This window comes from Brachypodium distachyon, chromosome 5, assembly GCF_000005505.3.
Source record: "Brachypodium distachyon strain Bd21 chromosome 5, Brachypodium_distachyon_v3.0, whole genome shotgun sequence".
Taxonomy (NCBI): domain Eukaryota; kingdom Viridiplantae; phylum Streptophyta; class Magnoliopsida; order Poales; family Poaceae; genus Brachypodium; species Brachypodium distachyon.
The window spans coordinates 10,727,583-10,747,660 of record NC_016135.3 but is presented as its reverse complement, the minus strand read 5'-3'; the positions used below and the strand labels follow the sequence as shown (position 1 = coordinate 10,747,660).

At 45.9% G+C, this 20,078-nt stretch overlaps 1 protein-coding gene across 1 annotated transcript; it reads right to left on the bottom strand.

Moving 5' to 3' along the window:
- Positions 1-1,912: 1,912 nt before the first annotated feature.
- Positions 1,913-18,342, bottom strand: LOC100826411 (MADS-box transcription factor 51). Its single transcript, XM_014896206.2, has 6 exons — positions 17,967-18,342; positions 4,249-4,336; positions 3,889-3,953; positions 3,704-3,803; positions 2,533-2,589; positions 1,913-2,451 (listed from the first exon to the last, which is right to left on the bottom strand). The coding sequence occupies exons 1-6, from the start codon at positions 18,158-18,160 to the stop codon at positions 2,308-2,310; spliced, it is 648 nt and encodes a 215-aa protein (XP_014751692.1). The 5' UTR covers positions 18,161-18,342; the 3' UTR covers positions 1,913-2,307.
- Between the last annotated feature and the right edge of the window lie 1,736 nt (positions 18,343-20,078).

Genomic DNA, 20,078 nt, shown 5'->3' with positions numbered 1-20,078 from the left:
CCGTCTAGATAACTATTTGGTCTTCACTCCCAACGTGTCTGTCTCACTCGTTCTGGATCGATCTCGCCTCTCTGCTTCCCAACGTCCTCGACTCCACCTATTCCTATTCCTAGTCTCTCTGCTTCCCAATGTTCCCAATTCCACCTATCCCTATTCGCAGTCTATCTGCTTTCCGTATTTCCCAATTCCACGTATTCCTATTCCCATCGACAGGCACCTACGCACCATGACTATTTTTCTTGGGTCTTCCACCGTCCCACACATGCACTACACTATTCGGTCTTTGGCACCATCAATGGAGCGGGCACTGCCGTGAAGGATGCAGCCTGTATGTCTGCGAAGAAAACAAAACTTTTGGATTTTTTTACATAATAATACTTCCTCTTTTTCACAAAGAAGTGCACGCACACATTCCAAAAATTTGGTTTGACCAACAGTTAGACTAATATATGAAAATTATGTGTAACAAAAATTATATCATTTGATTCATATTTAGAAACGTTTGTAACAGTATAAAATTTATAATATATGATGTACATATTAGTGGTCCTTCTTAGAAAACGTGCGGTCAAAAGAACGGAGTATTTTTTGCTGTGTGAACTCCTCCACCTCAAAATTTATCCCGGTTCAACCTCGGAGAGCGGTGTACGCGGGCTGCACGTAACTCTATGCTCACGTATGTTTATTCCGATTTCACCCTCCGGAAGGATCGTCCGCACCAGGGTCGCCTCGTGGGACGTGACGGCCGTGCGCACGTGGCGCGTGGGACGCGACGGCTCGGTTGCTGTTGTTGGGCATCTGGCACCTGCCGCCCAAGCTTTTGGACACGCGGCTGGGTAAACCCGTCCCCGCTCTTGTCCAGCCCCCCCACCCAATCTTTTCTCGCTCCAAGGGCAGACGGTGGCAATGCCGGCGCCCCCCGAGGCGCACACAAGAGTGCCGGCGATGCACATCGGAAGCTCCTTCGTCCGTCGATCAGGTACCATCGAGTTTCTTTGCAATGGCTTCTTGGTTCCCATCTTGGTTCAATTTTTTTGGTGCTGCTGAATACTGATAAAGAGCAATTTTTGGAAAGAAGCATTGATTTCTTTGAGAACTTGCACGGTTAGGGACAAAAGGATTGGAGAGAAGGATTTGGGACATTTCCCCAACATGCCGATTCAAACATAGGTTTGGAAATTTTGACAATGAAAAACAACAGGTTTCGAAATTTGATGGATCCCCCTCGCCTGAATTGCATGTTTTGCGGTTTTTGGGGGAAAGGACGATTTTGTAATTGAACGGAGAACAACAATGTACTTCCTCTGTTTCATAATTCTTGTCAAAATATTACATGTATGTCGAAATATTACATGTATCTAAACATATTTTAGTAATAGATACATCCACTTTTGAGCAAATTTGAGAGAAGAATTATGGAACGGAGGGAGTATACGGCATCTTTGGACCTCCGGAATTAGAAATATAGGAATAGAGAACATGATTGATCGAGATGTCACGTGCTAAGAAGTCCTAAGATGATCTGAATTCTTCTACTCCCTCCGTCCCAAAATAAATGACGTGAATTTGTATAGACGTGAATTTGTATAGATTCTTACATAAATCCACGTCGTAGTCACATTTCTTCCTAGGCACATAATTTTTTTTTTGAACTTCTGTAAATCCATTTCGTCCGTTGCTAGTTTTCAATCAACCTATTATCAAAGTTGCTAAAGAAAATATCTTCATGGCAGAGAGGAACTTGAGTTTGTCAGAACTCTGCATATCTCTCATTTAACTTGAGTTTAACAGAGAACAGCAGTAGAATACAAATCTCATCGTTTCAGAAAATATACATGATAGTCATGGATAGGGACAGAGTGTTTGCTTGAATTGTTAGCTGAGCCAGCCCACCCGCTTTCGAAGCACAGGATCGGGAAAATGCCACCAGGGGCTAGTCCCTGATTGGTCGAGTCTTTATTTATGATAGTCATGGATAAGAACATGAATTTGGTGCTCAACTTGCACTCTTTGTGAAGTCACTCCAATGAGCACAACAGAATCCACATAGGCTGAACAAGTTTTTAAACCACCCCTAAAAACATTTGAGTGAAGTGCTGTGCACGTGTTTTGTAATTTTGGATAGTTGCATATTTAACTTCAGCCAACTAAATATTGGCTATGGTAAAGTCTGGAGAAGATCCGTATATCCTTCTCTGTTTCATCCAGCACAGTATCTACTACAGAAAATTAACGGGGAGATGCTTCAGATGCAGCGTCACCCGCAACAACTGAGCTCATGACGGGGCTTGTCACCGAGAGCTTCTCTCACGGCATGTTGAGGTTAATTGGCTTTTGGTGCCCATGCGAGCAACCAATGTCATAGCCTATGCCGAAGCCAAGCCTGAGCGTCACATCCACCTGCTCGTCACTCTGCTGGCATCCAGCTCCATACATTCCTCCCTCCTGCTTCTGTGTACATGCATGACATCAGTGATCAGTTCGTAGTGAAACTGAGTGTTATGATTAATTGGAACGGATCAGTTCACTTGCCTTCTCCTTCTCGGAGATCCTCTTTATCAAGTCCCTCTCCTCAAGCAGTGCTTTACCCTGCAGGCTTGTATCAGGACTGTCAGAAGCGAGCACTGGTAGCAAGATGCAATCAAGGCACACAATTAGTTGTTCTATCTGTTTTGTAAATTGATGCATGCTTCATCTACTAGTTTTAAATTAATGTTCAAAACAGGTTTGGATTCGAAGCTTCAGTTTAAAATTTATACTAATTTGGTTGCTGATGTTGCATTGAATGAAGAAAAATGAATTGACTCACTAATTGTTGGTTTTCACGGGCTTTTTTTTAATAGACCTAACTAGAAATTCAGATGGTGAGCCTCAATTGACTTTTCTTCCTAACAACACATCGTTATCTATGCCATCGGATAAGGACAGAAACTTACTTTGGCCCAAATCATTCAATATCACCATATGACAAGAAATTCTTCTTGGACCAATGACAGAGATTGGCTGCTGTCAAATTTCTAAAAACCATCTGACCGATTTTGGATTTCTTTGTAATTCTCTATGGCCATTATTAATTTTTTTAACATGTTGTGAGATCACTTGGACTGCTGAAACAACATCTTAAAATGTGCAGTGAAGAGCTTTTCGGCTGATGAAAGTACAGTTATTGTAGACTTTTAGAGTGATTTTTTTATAAGAGCAAACCTAAGGCACAGGTTGTGTTAATCTTACAAGTGACCATTATATTTTGATACTGTAATAATTAGTAGAATCTCGCTTGGTGCAGATATGTCAACGTTACATATTGTACTGGAGTATTATAGCTGCTTGTGGAATATAAGTACGAGTCCAACTGAAAAAAGGTACTGATCAGAAACGTCAAGAATTACTTTGGGTTTATTTTTGAGAAAGCTTGACATGTTTGGTACGTAAATAAATATTAGCTTGCTGATACCGAACGTATTTAGAAAATACTTAGTTTCATGACTTTGTTATGAATGCCTATTCAAGTAAGGTTCAGACTTTACTAGAAAAGACCTGGGATGTCTATACAACTTGGAAATTTGTTTTATTTAGTAATAAGCTACCATCATATAAAGATAATCTACATATAAAAAAAGAATAACGCTCCATAGATATATCTATCTATGTTTCATTCTTTCTTGTCTTACTGCTGTAAGAATTATGCCACACTGGAATATACCTTTCTTGCCTTCGTACTCCTTAGTGCATCTTCCACTTTTCTTTCAATTTGGCTGAGCTGGTCCATGGTCAATTGGGATATATTTGATTCATCAATTGACCTGCCAATGGTTAAAGTTAGTCAACTTTTCCCAACCATTTACTGTTGCAACTGCTATATCCAGAAGCATTTTCCAGGCATATTACATGTCAGCAATGTTCAGACTTCTATCTGTTATTGCCCTGGGAAGTTGAAAATCCTTGCCTCTGCTCTGGAAGGATAAAATGAACATTAGCAGTACTGAGATATTCTCAAAGCAAGGGGGCATAACTGCACACAATGTTTCACTTAATTAACAGCATCACTGTAAATCACAACATGATACCTTTTGACTTTCCAGTTACATGGCAAAAATTTAAATTTGCAGCTACACATACTTCATACGTGTTCTACAGCATGAATTATGCTTCTGCTTACATAAAAATGGTTACTGCTGTACCCAAACTTTATATCCAGTAAAAAGGGGAAAACAGTAATATTTGATTTTAAATGATGTTGCAATTAACCTTTGTCGCGTGCTTAAGAATGCTCCTGCCATGTCCTCTCTTTTTAACGGCTGGGAAGTTCTGATGACGTGCCATGATGTTTTCCATACTGCGATGAAGTTGCATAGTGAATAAATCTTCTCGAGAAGAAAGTATACCAATTATATCCTTGAGAAAAGGAGCATCCAAGGTATAACGAGTATAGAAAGATAACAGAAAATACTGGGACAACGGCTTGGAAAACTGCTACTGCAAAAACTATTCCCATCCAATTTTGGCTATGGCTGGTATATGGGCGCATTTTATCAATTCCTCGTGTTTCCTAAACCATATGCAGTTGTATACCTGTATGCATATATATTCTGGAGGTAATAAGGTGCTGGGTGTACATGGGTCAGTTCAGCCCAGCCCGAGGCTTGATCCACATCTGCCTATGGCTCTGTTAACTCTCCAGTAGCAATTGAGGTGGAGGACTTCTCCTCGAAATACTTATTCGCATAGACAATGCACTCTGGATGAGCACAACAGTGATCATCAGCATATAGGAGATGGAGAAGAGTCTGATCACAAGTTGAAGCGTTAACAAAGAGAGAAGGAAGAGGCCTGCTTCTGAGGGTGGAACTCAAACGTGGTGCTCCTTTTGCCCTAGAGTCAGGTATGCCTGTTGCAGTCACTTTTTGTTGACGATGCAGACATGTTATTCTCATGAAACTAGACAACATGGAAATAGGCCACTATGAGGTACCAGCACCAAGGGTGGGCAGTCTTAGATTTCTTTGGTGCGCCCTAGATGTTGTCGAAGTGATACGGCTCAACTAGGCGTTGGGTCCAAACTGCCCGACCTTTCACAAGAACATATCGGTTTAGAAGGGTGATATTTTGTTTTTCATCACTGGATAGAACTTGTCTTCTTTTTCGCAGCACTTGGTCTGTTGTTAATGCATGCCAAGCCTGAATTAGTTCTTCTTACAACCATGCACAACCTGAACTAGTTCTACTTACACCTGTTTTATGCACTTGATGCTCCCTTACAGTATCTCAAACTTGTATTTGTGCACTGGACCTATTCCAGATCCTCAAGGTTGACAGTGATTCCCAGTGCCCATGTGCCTGTAATTTTTGTGTACGCAACCTCTGATAATTTTGTTGCAATCCGTCGTCTTCCCTTTGCTTGCTGTCACCTTAAAATTGGTGACAGAATTTTTTTCCGGTTTAACAGTTCCAGCCGTGGTCACATTTTCAATCGATTCAGATCTAGTAGCATCACCATTTGACACCGTCATGCCCTTGTGATCCTTCCTCTCTTCAACCAAAACCTTCCTCGGTTTCGAGTCCGTTTTCATAATCTTCTTCTTTTTTTTCTTTCTGAAATGGCATCTCCTCTGACACTGAAATCTTCTCTTCTACTATTAACACAACTATGATCATGTGGTCCACCGTTGGTTCTGGCACGTGCTTCTTCCTAGCATGCAGAAAAGAATATCTGTTGTTTCTGCAACACGCGTGGTACGGTGATCAAACTACCAGGGTCTCCCAGCACTGGTTCTAGCGCATGCTTCTTTCCAGCATGCCGAAAAGAATATGTGTTGTTTCTACTGCAGTGTGTGTGTGGCATTTGTTTTTCTCAAGACATGTCATTTATTACATTAATAACCAACATTGGGGATTACAGAGCTCTCAGGAAGAGAGGTGGTACATGTTGTTCATCTCCTCACCATATGGGAACAGACAAAACATGAACCATACAGAAGACAAGGAAGGCTACAGCTAGAGCCTGATGGCACATCAGCTAAGAACTGTAACGCGTAACCATAGCTAAAACCTTGAGGGACGTTTGTCGTGCTTTGCCAACCGATGAGCCGGCGGCTGTCCTAACAATCAAGTGGGCATCGACACTTGAGGTTGTGGGAAATTGGGATCTAGATCTTATGGGGCATCACCGAGCTCAATTTGAGGTAATCACTTCCACTAATGTAAGGCCATTGACTATACCGCTCTCATCTGCCGACGGTGTGTCACTTCCACGAATGTAACCTTCAGTCCGCGTAGCTCATACTCGTGGCCCTCAAGCACCTCGAAGGCGGGAGGCTGCTCGTGCACGAATTCAGTCTTCTGCTTTGAAAGTTGAGCCAGAACCTACCAAGCAATCGATGGGTAAGACGACAGAGGCAAGAAGAGAGCCTCCACAAGGACACGTTGTCCAGGTAAAGGCTCGGGGGCTACACCTACCAGGTGCACTAGCCGTCCCTTGAAAAACAAAAAAGCGAAGGCCACCTCTTAAGCGACGGGAAAAGCTTTAGGGCAACTTTGCCAGAGCAGCGTTTGTGGCCCTCAGTGCTTCTCTGATAATCCTAGGCTAACTTCGGGAGCTCCTCGATCAGTATCTGGGTCATCGTCCCCATGATTTCCTAGTGCTTAACCTCCTCTGAGTCTTCAAACTTCCTCCATTGCTTCTTCGAGTGAGATGGATTCGCCAGCGGAACCAAAGGCTGAGGAGCTCCATGGATTTCCTTTAAGACCTTTGGGTCCGGACGAAGCAATGAAGATGTTAAGAAACCACTCACACCCTCACCATGTGCTCTCGAGTGTGGGTTGGGAGAGCGATTCAATGCCGCACCACTGGAAGGTGCATCCTCTGCGACTCGAGAAGAAGGGCTCTCCTTTAATTTGAAGATTCGCTATAGTCAGAAGAAGGGAAGACGGCAAGCGCCGAGTCAGAAGATGCCCATAGTTACGATCCGGTCTCGCCGCGTTGTGCATGGCATGGTCTTCTTTTTCCTGCGAGAGTAATACCATGTCAGGATGCTCGAAGCCTACTTGGTGCACCCAACAAATCAAGTGCTAACACTCACTTGGAGGACATTGACAACCCGAAGAACAACCTTGGATCCAATCGATGGAGCTCTTGCACTTGATTTGCACTCGGGGGCTCGACGGCTGACACCCTAGCATTCGCAGAACGGAGGTGGAGAGCCCGGATGGATGATGTGCCCCTCTTTAAGCCCAAGGAGCTTGAAGGAACATAATCCTCGACGTCCTCTAGGGAGGAAGGGGGCTCTCTCCCTTTCCTCTTCCCAAGCGTCTCCGAGGTGAAATTCGACTCCCGAGTCCTTCCACACCCCCGGAGCTCTTGGTTGGGGGAATTCAAAGTAGTCCCCTCTAGTCCCTGACCGTGGCGCAAGAAGTTAGAAACGGAACTAGCGGTGATGCAACTTCTGAGACGGAGTTGGATGACGTAACACGCCAATGACGCCATGAGTGCCGAGTTTCAGAGGAGCTCAGCCTAGGAGATCGAGGACAGAGGATGCCACGATTTTAGAAGAAGCTAGGGGCAGGGGGGAGTACATTTACCATGCGAGGGAATAGGAAAGGTGGGTTTGATTATTAAGCGGCGGCTACTCGTCAAGAAAACCGTGCAAAGACTTTCCCTTACCCTCCTCCGGCTTTCCCTTACCCTCTGGCTTCCTCTGACGCTTGGAAGGAAGTGCACCTTTGAAACCCGCGCTCGGTTGGTGCTCGAGGATGCTTTTGTCTTGGCCACTGGTCCAAAAGCCAGAAGCAGAACTCGCATTCCCTTGATCAAATTAAGCGGCAATTCCGGGAACCATGAGTTGAGCAAGGGGTGGGATGTGGCGTCCGCATCCTCCACCAAGGGTCACTAGCCAGACCCGGACACACTTGGGCTGGACGTTAGAACCTAAGGTCTTCTGCGGTCAACCTCGATCCTGAGTTTAGCGACCGAGAAGAGCGCCCCTGAAGCCTGACGAGGGTGCCCCCGACACTTGGGCTGGACGTTAGAACCTAAGGTCCAAGGGAGGAGGGCGATCCGTTTGCAGGATAACGAGAGGGTCGTCGCAAGCTTTCTGAGGCCACAAGTCAGTCTCAAATACGCCCGAGATTTATCGCGGTGACCCAGGGTCAAGCGTCTTCGAGGCGTTAGCTTTGCTCGACCAGCCGAGACAAGGCATGGCTCTTTGGATCTTACCGTTGTAGGGCAACGGGTGTGCGCCACGTCGAACACCAAGTGCTCGGTCCTGAACGCTTCCCGGGACCCGAAGGTAACCGGTAGCGTGATGCGTCCCGGGGGCGCACGATCCCGGGGTTCACTCCTTGGAACGGGTCAGTGGGCTTCAGCCGCTCCAGCGGCAGCTGAAGTTTCTCCATTAACCTGGCGGACAGGAGGTTCAGCCCCGCTCCGTTGTCCACCAGCACCTTGGTCACCATCACGTTGTTGATGATCGGTCCATGTACGATCCATACTAGATCTGACCAACTGCCCATCCTACCTCCTCTACCTTTTTGACAGCCCATCTTTTTGTCTCAGTAGAGTCTTTCAGTGGCATGTTTCAGTCCTCTTCCCCATTACTTAGAAAAAGTGAGCCACCGGTTCAGGTACAAGATACTATCATTACCGCCTGGACAATTAGACAGCCAACCCGTAATCGCAACGACCCAATTGCAAGAGCGGAGCTCTACCAACTCCTAAATAGAATGTAAGGACGTAGGGATTTCTATGTAAACAGAGTATCCTATTTCCATAGGCTCGAATGACCCCTTCTCATAATAAGAATGTGCACGGTCTAGTCCGGTATGGAATGAACTTATAATCTGATGATCGAGTCGATTCCATGATTATAAGTTCATAACCCTAGCGCCCATTCCCATTTTTGGCGGAACAGATCTACTAATTCTTTTATTCCAGTTAGTAAGAGGGATCTTGAACTAAGAAATAGACCTAGCAGCTAAAAGAGGGTATCCTGAGCAATTGCAAGAATGGGGTTCATTGATATTCCTGGTATAGTAGATGCTATCACACATACAGTCATACTCAATTAGATGGAATTGTTTGATCTTAAAGGGGATCTTCTATAATTTCTCACATAAGGGGTTATTTCTTGGTTTCGTCCAGTCATTAATAACTTTATTATTTTTAGATAATAGTAGATAGAAAGAACGCTCGTAAGGAGTCCTATTGAAACCAAGAAATATAGGCCTGCTTGCCATCCACACCAGAATAGATAGAGTTTTCCGAAGAAACCTGCTAGTGGAGGAAGGCCTCCTAGGGATAAGAGACATAGGGCTAAAGAGAGAGCCAAAAAAGGATCTTTCGTGTATAATCCTGCATAATCTCGAATGTTATCAGTTCCGGTACGTAGACCAAATAATACAATGCAAGCAAAAGTTCCTAGATTCATGGAGATATAGAACAGCATATAGGGTAGAACCCCTGAACCCAGCTGCCAGGCTGGGTGATTGTCGACACTGAAGGTGATCGGCACGTGCGACCACTTCAGCGGCTGCTGCGCCTCCACGTCCGCCGCTCGGCGTTTCTCGTGGTGTTGCTCGCACCTCTGCTTGATACCCCGCAAGATGCGGCAATCCTGTGCATCGTGGGTGGCGTTGGCGTGGATGGGGCAACGGGGCGCGTCGTCGGCTTGCCGTCGGACCCGCCACCGGATGAGGCCTTTTTCGTAGGCCTCGCGCTAGCCCCCGACTCCGCGGCGAGGACTTGCTTCCCGTTACGCTTTCGGGAGCCCTTCTTCTGCGAGCCCTCAGCTGGGCTCGCGGCAGCCTTAGCTGCAAGCTCAGGCGCCAAGCGCCCTTCCTCGGCCATGGCACATTTGTGCGCCAGGGCGTAGAGATCCCGTGTCGTCCGGATCCGATGCGTGCTCAGCTTCTCTCGCATCTTGGGGTCACGGACGTTGATGGCGAAGGTGTTGACGATGGCGGCGGTCTCCGCCTTGGGGATTGAGTAGGAGAGGCTGGAGAAGCGGTTGACGAAGCTTCGCAGCGTCTCTCCCGGCTTCTGCACCACAGTGTGCAGCTCCGCCATGGTTCCTGGACGCTTGTAGCCGCACTGAAACGCACTCACGAACTGCTCGCGCAGGTCCGCCCAAGTGGCTATGGACCCGGCAGGCAGGTTCAGCAGCCAAGTTCTCACCGATCCCTTGAGGACCATCGGGAACCAGTTGGCCCTGACCTTGTTGTCGGCGCCGATGGCGTGCATCCCCAACATGTAGGTCAGGAGGAAATCCTTCGGGTTCACGGTCCCGTCGTATGTCCCAAGCGCCGGCGCTCGGAACTTACGGGGCCATGTCACCCGGCGCAGCTCGCGGGTGAACGCGGTGCAGCCATCCTCGGCACCCATGGGAGCATCCTCCCGCTCCTCCGGGCGCTGGCGCTCTACCTCGCGTCGGCGTCGGTGCTCCAGGCGCTGGTGGAGATCCTCCTGTTGGCGGGCGTTCAAGACGCCACGCGCGTCACCCCGTGTGACGGTTGGTGACGAATCCGAGGACCCCTCGAGATCCCCGCCTCCTTGCCCTCCGCAGGGGAGGGTTTTCTCCCTGCCCCGAGGCGCGGGGCGTGTCTGAGCCTGTCAGGGCGCCCTCACCTTGCGGTTGCTGGGCGGCGAGCGCGAGGAGCGCATCCAGCTCCGCGCTCCATGCTTCGTGTGCCGGCATGCCCTGCTGCGGCTCTACGCACCATGACTCGCGCGGCAATGATGGCTTCTGCCGGGGTTTGGGCTGGGGGCAGTCGATTCTCCAACCGGCTGCCCTCCGCCCTATCCCCCGGCGCACCCGGGTGAGTGGGGTGCGACCCCGTCGGCGTCGCTCGCGACGTGGTGTGCTCACGGCACAGCTGCCGCCGCGCGTCTCTGGCCAGCGATTCAACTCGCTGGCCGGCGCGGGTGGCACCGTGGCCGCTCGCGCGACTGGCTTCGGCGCTGGGAGCCACTGCCCCCCTCAGCCAGTTGTCCGTCGACGGCCGAGGAGGCGGGGGTGGCAGCTGCGACTGCTGCGCCCGAGAGGGCTTAGGGTTCTCCTGAGCCCACGACGTGGGTTGCGCGTCGTGCGATCGCGTGTGTGCTGCTAGGGTTTCACGCGGGTCGATCCGGGAGTCGCCAGCCCGCTTGGGGGGCATAGCGACTGGCTCCGCTGTTGGAGTAGACGAGGCCGATGCTGCCGTAAACAACGGCGCCGGCGTCCATCAGAGAGCTCTCCTTGCGCGCCCCCTACCTGGCGCGCCAGATGTCGTAGCACGGGGCTCAGACACCGGGGATGCATGAGCACCCCCTTTTAGGTTCGGCAGTGGGCTACGAGGATCGCTCCAGTGGTCGCCGGCGAGGCCAATGTAAAGCGTAAGAGCACATTGAACACAAGATCATTTACCCAGGTTTGGGCCACCCTGAGGTGTAAAACCCTACGTCCTGCTTCTGAGTTTGCTATTAACCAAAGAACTAGAGTTTACAGGTTGCCGGGGGGGGGGGGGTCCCCGGGTGCTCTCTCTTCTCGGCAAAATACCGCTTGCTACTTTGGGCTATTGCTAGTAGTGAACTTAGAACTGGTCCAACCCTTTGACCATTGGCGGGGGTCCTCCTTTTATACCGAAGGGGATGCCACAGGTGCCACGGTGCATGGGTGACAAATGGCGAGCAGGGAGCTAGGGCAGCTCCCCCTCCGTGTGCTGGCTTGCATGCAGGCTGTGTAGCCCTGCAACTAGGGGTCTAGGCGCCTGAAATTTACCCCAGGCGGCTCACCGTAGGCTGAAAGGACGGGGAATCCCCTTTTGGTCGGAGCATTTAATGCTGACTTGTGCTTCACTCCTTGTCCTGACGAATCCAGCGCGCAGCGTGCCCGCTGGGCGGCTAGTTGTGCCGCTGTTGCTCCCGCTTGCTCCGGCTCTTGTAACGGACACGTGCGCCTGGGAACACCCTCCCCTAATATTAGTACTCAATCTTAGGCACTCCAACACTCCAACAAGGCATCTGGGATGAGAGATTTTAGCTGCCTAGCTACGATGAGACATTTTAGTTGTCTAGGTTGACAGTTTTTTGTACTACTGCAGTATCGTTAATATGGTGACCTAAGGTTGCAACCATGACCACCGTCTGATGTGGGTTGGGGTGGCCCGATCTTTCGATGAGATTGATAACTCTCGATTTGGGTAGGAGGTGACGTTGACGATTCGACTATGGCCTAGGAGGCAGCGCCTTAGCAATCGATACACCAACTCCAGAGGGTTATTGATCACGCGGGGGCACGATCAACCTGACCACGAAGGTCTTTGTTCCTGCAAGCAATCGAAGAACAAGCAAGAACAAGATAAGTAGCAGATGGAATCTGAAATTGCGAGTATACTATATCAAACCAATGTCTCAACGAGACTATAAGTTGGAGTCTTGACGACGGTAAAACAGGTGGTCTAACCGACACACGCGATTACACGAAAGTAGTAAACATGGCTAAACTTTATCTAATCAAAACCCGAAGGCTCCTTAGGGGGGCTCATGGGGTATATAAAGGAGGAGCGAGAGATATTTTCGTCCACCTTGAGTAAGGAGGCCGAAATCCAACTCTATCTCTAACTTTCCTAACAAACTACAACTCTTTAGGAAACAGAAAAACAGATCCGTCAGCTTGTTTTGTCCGCCACGGTCAGCACGAGTCGAATCTCTTGATGGGGCCAGATCCGTTGGAAAGGTCTTGTAATTACCTTTCCAACAAGTACTTATTTGCTTGATTTGGACTCCGGATGCGGCCTGGGTGATTAAAACAAATTCGGGTCTCCTGACAGCTCGGACCCGAATCGGATTCAACTTTAATTCGTGATATTTTTCTCTAGCAAGCTCCGAATCATGTGCCGTTTGATTTGTTGAAAAGTAGACTTGATAGGCTTCACTTTGAATCTCCCTTTGCAGGTTATCACACTTCGTCTTCACTTTGGACTTGTAAAGTTCAAGAAGATGCCTACATAATAAGATTACACAAGATAGTAGCTCCGCCTCTTTGCAAGTAACATATTGAAAACATTTTGTAATTGAATTCACTTGATTATAATTGTTATTAGATACACCAACAATTAGGGTTCTAATGGTCATATCCATGGTTAGCATGTCCATATCACCGTCCAGCAGCTCAAATGACTTAAAACTCTATATATGGGCGGCACACCAAGGTTTAGGCAGCTCCTTTTTATAAATAGGTATCTCCCTATGATTTGTATGATCATTACTTTCTTTCAGATCGATTAATTACCCTATACTAAGTTGAATATAGTTTTCTAAGGGCTAAGTAAATCTCTAATTCAAGAAAGAGAACGATTCAACGATTAATCGGCCGATTAATAGCTGATCGGGAGAGAAACTCGGAGTTTAATGCTCCCGGGCTGATAAATTGGCCTGACAACCAATTAATCACCCAAAATCCTGATTAATATCTCGAAAACCCAATTTAATTTTTAGCATAATTCAGATCCATGCCCAAAATCTCTTTGTCCGATACCCCATATTGAGCGCTGGTGGTAAATTGGGGAGGGAACTGGAAGCGTGCAGAAGCAGGGGAAAGGGAACGACAACTGCGCGACGAGACTGATCCGGACGCCGCGCAACTTCCTCTTCCGCCGAAGCGAAAGCAACACGCCAGTTTCCTCCTCTAGGTTGGGCTTGTCGTCTAGCGCATGTGTCTCCTCTCCATTCGTCTCTCTTCTCCTCCCCTCATCTCCCGTGCCCTCCCATGATTTTCTTCCGTCTTTATAGAATAATCACCCAAAATCCCGATTAATACCCGAAATACAATTTAACTTTTAGCATAATTCAGATCCCTGCCCAAAATCTCCTTGTCCCATGCCCCATATTGAGCGCTAGCGGTAAAGTGGGGAGGGGATCTGGAAGCGTGTAGAAGCAGGGGAAATGAGCGGCGACTGCGCGACGAGACTGATCCGGATGCCGCGCAGCTTCCTCCTCCGACGAAGCGGAAGTAACAAGCAGCTTCCTCCTCTGGGTTGGGCTTCTCATCTGGCGCATGTGTATCCTCTCCATTCGTCTCTCTTCTCCTCCCCTTATCTCCCGTGCCCTCCCATGATTTTCTTCCGTCTTTATAGAATAATACATGATTTTGTCCCCATTGGTCATTGGTTTCATCATAGGTATAGAAGTCAATCACTGATAGATGGAAAAACAATCACTATGATGTTTGAAATCACGCCACAAGGTAGACAAGTAGTAGTGTATAAGTCAGTATCCACGAGATACGATTATCATTAGTTAACATGTTACATAGCAATCATGGTTAGTTAGCATATGTTATATTCGAAATCTGATTAGTTAATAATCACTTCTCGACTGAGTAGTTACCGATTATCGATGAATAATGACATGTGTTTTTTTTTTTTCAAATTTTATCTTACAGTTCTTGCCCCTTGAGTTATGGCTATCCGCTAGACATAGGAAAGATATCATTTCTCACCTTTTGGATTCAGAATTGCCATCACGTGACAGGCAGATTATTTGCTTGTTGGATGAGAATGTGCATGTATTAGTGTTAGTACATACTTCTTTAATTCTTTTTCTTCACTGCCTTTGCATTGTTGCACGTTCCAAGGATATAATATAATTAAGCTTGTGGAAAGATATAGTCAAACTCAAGATATAGTACGTGATACATGACAGCGAAATATCTACGCATCATCCCCTACATATCTGATGTACATGAAATCATATGCATATATCACTTCATTAATTAGATATTCTTTTAATGATTTTTTATTAAGACTGATACAGTTATGAACAGATTCAAATTAGTATATATACTAGCAAAAGAACCCGTGCGATGCTACGGAACAACGGAAAGTGTATCAAGCATGAGCTGGTGGAGGCGAAGTCTGGACATTGATTTTTTGATTGGATTGATTTCATACTGAGATTGATACCGAGATTTTTTGTTTGGGTTCGGATTGATTTCCATACTGAGATAGATACGAAGAATTTTAGATTTCATGCTAAGGAGATTGATTTATTTTAGGACTGTTCGTATTATGTTGTGACAAATTTGGACCGTACGATAACTTTCGGTAAATCTAAACCGTAGAATTTCTGCTACTAAAATCGTGAATAAGGCGGGAGGAAAAGAAAATAAGGGGCAGTGGCATATTGATTGTAATTATAACGAAGTTGACCGACCAACGGCGCCCATCCATCACCACCGATTCCAATTTAATATATTGTAATAGATATATACAAACATTGTGTATGTATTGATGGTTTGCAAATCTTAATCTCCTGTTGTATGGTTATGTCGATGCCATTTTCCATATATTAAAGTAATATATGCTCAACTCAATTCATAATTTCAGATAATTAATGTAGAGACTTCGACGATGACCTAACAACCACTCTTCAGAACCATTATTCACTATGACACATACACTAGTAGGAGAGGAACTTAACTCTTTATTCACTATAACAATATTGGGACAACCCTCTTTTAGTGGCAACCATACTACTCTGTAATGGTAATTCACTCTTTTATTAGTGTGGTTGTGTTCAAGGGGTGGGGAAGCATCCCTATTTATACTTGTACAATACCATTAGATGTACGACATGTATCATCATCATCCTAGCCATCCTACTACAAATATATTTTCTCTAGTATACTTTACAACTATCTTAATTCTAGAGAATTCTTACTTAATCTTGAAGCTTCTCTAGGACCTTCAATGGTAAATGGCATCCCCGTTCATGTAACCTCTGAAGCCTTCTAGAATATTCCAATCCTCTCATGACACTATAATGCTCCTTGTAAATATCTTCTCTAATTATCCAAAGCATTCCAGAAATTTCTCAAGTATGCATTGCTAGTTTTCAACACTTTAAAATTATCCAAATATTTTAAAATATTTTCAAGTATTCATTGTTAAAATATAATTTTGTTTGTGCAAAGATATGTTTAAACTCAAAATATAATACGTGATACATGACATCGAAATATATATTTATGCATCATCCACTGCATGTCTGCAGACACATGAAATCATAGGCATATATCACTTCATTAACTTCATATCTCCTCAATGGCTTACTATTAATATTGGTACAGCTGTGAACAAATCCAAAATAGTATATATGCACAAACATTGTGTAAGTATTAATGGTTTGCTGATCTTAATTTCCTATTGCATGGCAATCTCATATATTAAAGTATGTGCAAATTTGAGAATATATGCTCAGCTCAGCTCATAAATTTTAGATAATTAATTTTATTTTTAGTATATACTCCTTCCATTCCATAATTCTTGTTTCAAATTTGCCTAAAAATGGATGTATCTATTACTAAAAAGCGTCTAGATACATGTAATATTTCGACAAGAATTATGGAACGGGGGAGTATTTACCTAGATTTATAGACCACGCTCCGAACTATCATACCTATCTATGCAAGTTTTGTTAGACATGTTTAGTTTATTTAATACATACAAAATTGTGACCATATAAACTAGCATGCATCACAAGTATCACTTCTAATCACAACGATCCATCTAAAAAGATTGAGGTACGCCATTTTCTGATTTGGGTAAAATTACAATTTTGTAGCCATGAAAGATTGTCATGATTATAATTGTCTAGATCAAATATGGTATAGCTAACGTCGATGATTTGCTTCTTGGTTGGTGTATGCACTGCTACTTAGCAAAAAAAAAAACGTGAATAGAATCATTTGCTAGTTGTGTGCCATTTATGTTATGTATTTTCTATATCTTTTTATATATACTCCGATGCTAAAAAAATGGTGCTAAGTTCGTTACGTACGTCTTTGAAACTTAGGACCTAACTGAAATTAAGCGGGGATTTCATATTAATTTGGTAACAAGTCACTATATATTCTAGTCCTCCGTTTCGATATACATGACCTACGCATATTCTAGGTCAACGATTTAGCCAACGTGACATGAGTTTTATATCACAAAAATTACATCTTTAAAAACTCCAAGTGTTATATTTTTCTAATGGTGTAACTCTTTTTTAATATACAATTCCATTATGTTAGTCGAATTAGAGATCTAGGATTCGCGTGGGTTTTGTGTACCGAAATGGAAGTTTCACGGGTTTGGAAAGAGTTCCAGCCTTGCAAGAAAAACCTTAGATCTACCACTGCATCAACACATCTGACTCTAACCCCGAAAAAAAAAACACAAATTTGACTCTACGATGACAAATATACCAGTCCAAATTAGAGTCCCGAATACGACTACCATAAGCTTATGATTATGCGAGTCATGTGACCAGAAGTCCAGAACTGTCCACATACAGTGCATTTATGTGGCCATAAAACCATCAATCATGTCGACCCAAAAGTGGGCACGAAATTAAATTCAACCAAGCAAAACCAGCAGCTTCTGCAGCCCACGGAAGCATGAAATACTGTAGTGTGCTGGTGGAGTAGTACTACCCCTGCGGTGTACTAGTCATCTAAAAGCGGCGCCCACGCACAAGGTACAAGGACAGGACAGGACAGGCGTGGAAAAATTAGCGGTGACTGATAGATAAACGAGAGTGATGGTGGCCAATAAATGCCTTATAAAAAATTTCGTCGTTCACCAAGATTTAGTTTTTGTTTGGATGAAAGCTAATTTTTTTGCTAGTCAATTCCCTACATAGTTCATTTTTTTTCCAAAGTTAGCCAAATCATGAAAAGCAAAACCCCAATCAATATTTTAGCAACCAAATATTTGGTAAGGTAATCGTGGGCTCAAACCAAACAGGCCCCGAACGAATTACCGTGATTCAGGAGTACTACCCGAAGAAACAACAACGCCTCGAGCGGCACGCGGGAGAATCACAGATTTCACACGGGAACATCACGATTCGAAATTTCGAATAGAGGGCAGTAGGGTTACGGTGATTCTAATCGATCCAGGGACCAAATTGCTGGGGCAAACAAGGTGGGAATCGGGAGCGCACATACGTGGCGGGCGCGGCGAAGCAGTGGAAGGAGCGGTCGAAGGGGTTGACGACGATGAGGCCGACGTCGGCCTCGCAGAGCACGGCGAGCTCCTCCGCCTTCTTGATCAGCCCCGCTCGCCGCTTCCGGAAGCAGATCCTCCGCCGCCTCCGGTCCTCGATCCGCCGCAGCACCACGCGCCCACGCTGCCGCCCCATCCTCCTCCTCCTCCTCGCGAACAGCAGGAGCGCGGCTTATGTAGTTGCCGCGGCCAGGCCGGCAGCGAACCCTCATGGCTCTCTCCCCCCCCCTCCATTCGCCGTCGCTTTGCCGGATTCGCTCCCCACGGGTCAGGAATCTTGGCTGGGAAGGATCCATCGAGTTGGGCTCGGACGCGTGTGTATGAATCCAAAATCTTGGGGCAATCGAAATCTAGTTCCGGATTGGGTCGGCCGGGCAGTGGGGGCCCCAAGGGGATATAGGGCGCGCGAATGACACGTGGACGGAGGCGATGCGACCAGCCTGATCGGGTACCATCGCGTTGTCGGACCGTGGGTGGCCGTTCATGCCATGCCCAGCCCAGCGCCCGTGCCCAAGTACAGACAAGATGTCAAACAGTCAAAGAGGCAGGAGCATGCCCTCAACGTGGAGTATCGCAGGACTCGACACATGGCCTTGCTGGGCAGAGCTCACTTTTACAGTACGTCCTTGCATGCCAAATCCATGGCTATCTAGGGGGCTTCAAGATGTAAATATTGGTCACATAACACCATTATTTTGTGATCTTTGCAGCATCTGACCGATTAGGAGCGTCACATAGAAGTAAGAATATATAAAGTGCCGTGGACATGGCTGGAATACGGATGTGCTCAGATCTATGGGGTGCCGGAGGAGGAAGTGAGGCGAGGAGCCATGCGATGACTCGGGAAGACACGTGTACGCCTCTTTACCTGCATGGTACGTCACCTCCGCTTTCGGTCTGTCCCCACCCCCGCCTCGGTTATATATATAGAAGTCGTCGAATGGTGGAATACACTGCACCTCATCTTTTTCGCCCACCTCCATGGTTTTTAAGCTCACCGCCAACCCCGTCTCAACTAGTGGGAGATGCAACTGCCACTGGACACTGCTCGCTTTGCCCTTCTTCACCTCCTCTTACTAGTGCACCGCATCCAACAAAGCAGTGGGCTCCCCGCCTTCAAAATATCCGCTGCCTCTGCCACAACAACCCGATAAAATGTTCGATCTTGAATGAAAAATGTTTATGTTTGAAAGACTGCAATTTCTGTTCGATCTTGTGTCTAGTTTCATTGTTTCTACGCAATCCAATATTATATTGTTCCTTTTTACCATTGTCACCAATAACGTTGTGAGCAAAATAAACGCCAACGGTGACAATATTTTTAGCCCTCACACTTCACATATGTCACGTCCTAATGAAGAAACCATCAGGAGTGTAACCTGAGGACACTCGTCGTGTTCAAGGAAAAGAACACCTCTGTAAGTTCGTAGTTGTGAAAGCGTCATAGGTTTCTAGCTCTCACACTTGTTATAGTCGTTGCATCAAAGGTGTCCGTCTCCTCTGACGCTTCGTGAAGCGTTAGTGATGGCAGCATCAGCACTGACACTTGCTTACTGAGGATATTGCTATTTGCGTCAGAGGAGAGGATTTAAGAGGCATCAAAGATTAGTCGTCGTGCACGTAGTAGTTGTTGCAATTCTCATAATTAATTCTCTCGTTCTTGTTACTTTTTAATGCTCTGTATGCTCACGACACTTGATGATTTCAAAATCATGACGGTTTTGTTTCTTGGGATGTAAAATAACTTCCATTCATTTTTCAATAAACCTAAGCAAAAGACATTCCTAAGCTCATTGTGGTTCGATATTTTAACTTTGAAAATAACTCCTTTTTTTTGGAAAGGGGAAGGATCCCCGGCTTACATCAGTCCATGCACACAACTATTTTTATTGCGATGGTCATAAGGTCTTACAAATCACTGATCAGACATCGTGGATAAAAAAATAAGTTAGCGAAACATTGCGAATCTAGACATTTGTTAAGCGACAAGTAGGCCGCTAGTCAGCCCGGCTGAAGATATCTCGAGTGACCATCTCCAAACGGGTGCATCCAAT

Coding starts and splice junctions, on each gene's coding strand:
- LOC100826411 (XM_014896206.2), bottom strand. CDS start 18,160: ATGGGGCGGCAGCGTGGGCGCGTGGTGCTGCGGCGGATCGAGGACCGG. Junction 2,590..3,703: donor GGAGTACGAAGGCAAGAAAG/GTATATTCCAGT, acceptor ACAAGCCTGCAG/GGTAAAGCACTGCTTGAGGA. Junction 2,452..2,532: donor GGATCTCCGAGAAGGAGAAG/GCAAGTGAACTG, acceptor GCATGTACACAG/AAGCAGGAGGGAGGAATGTA.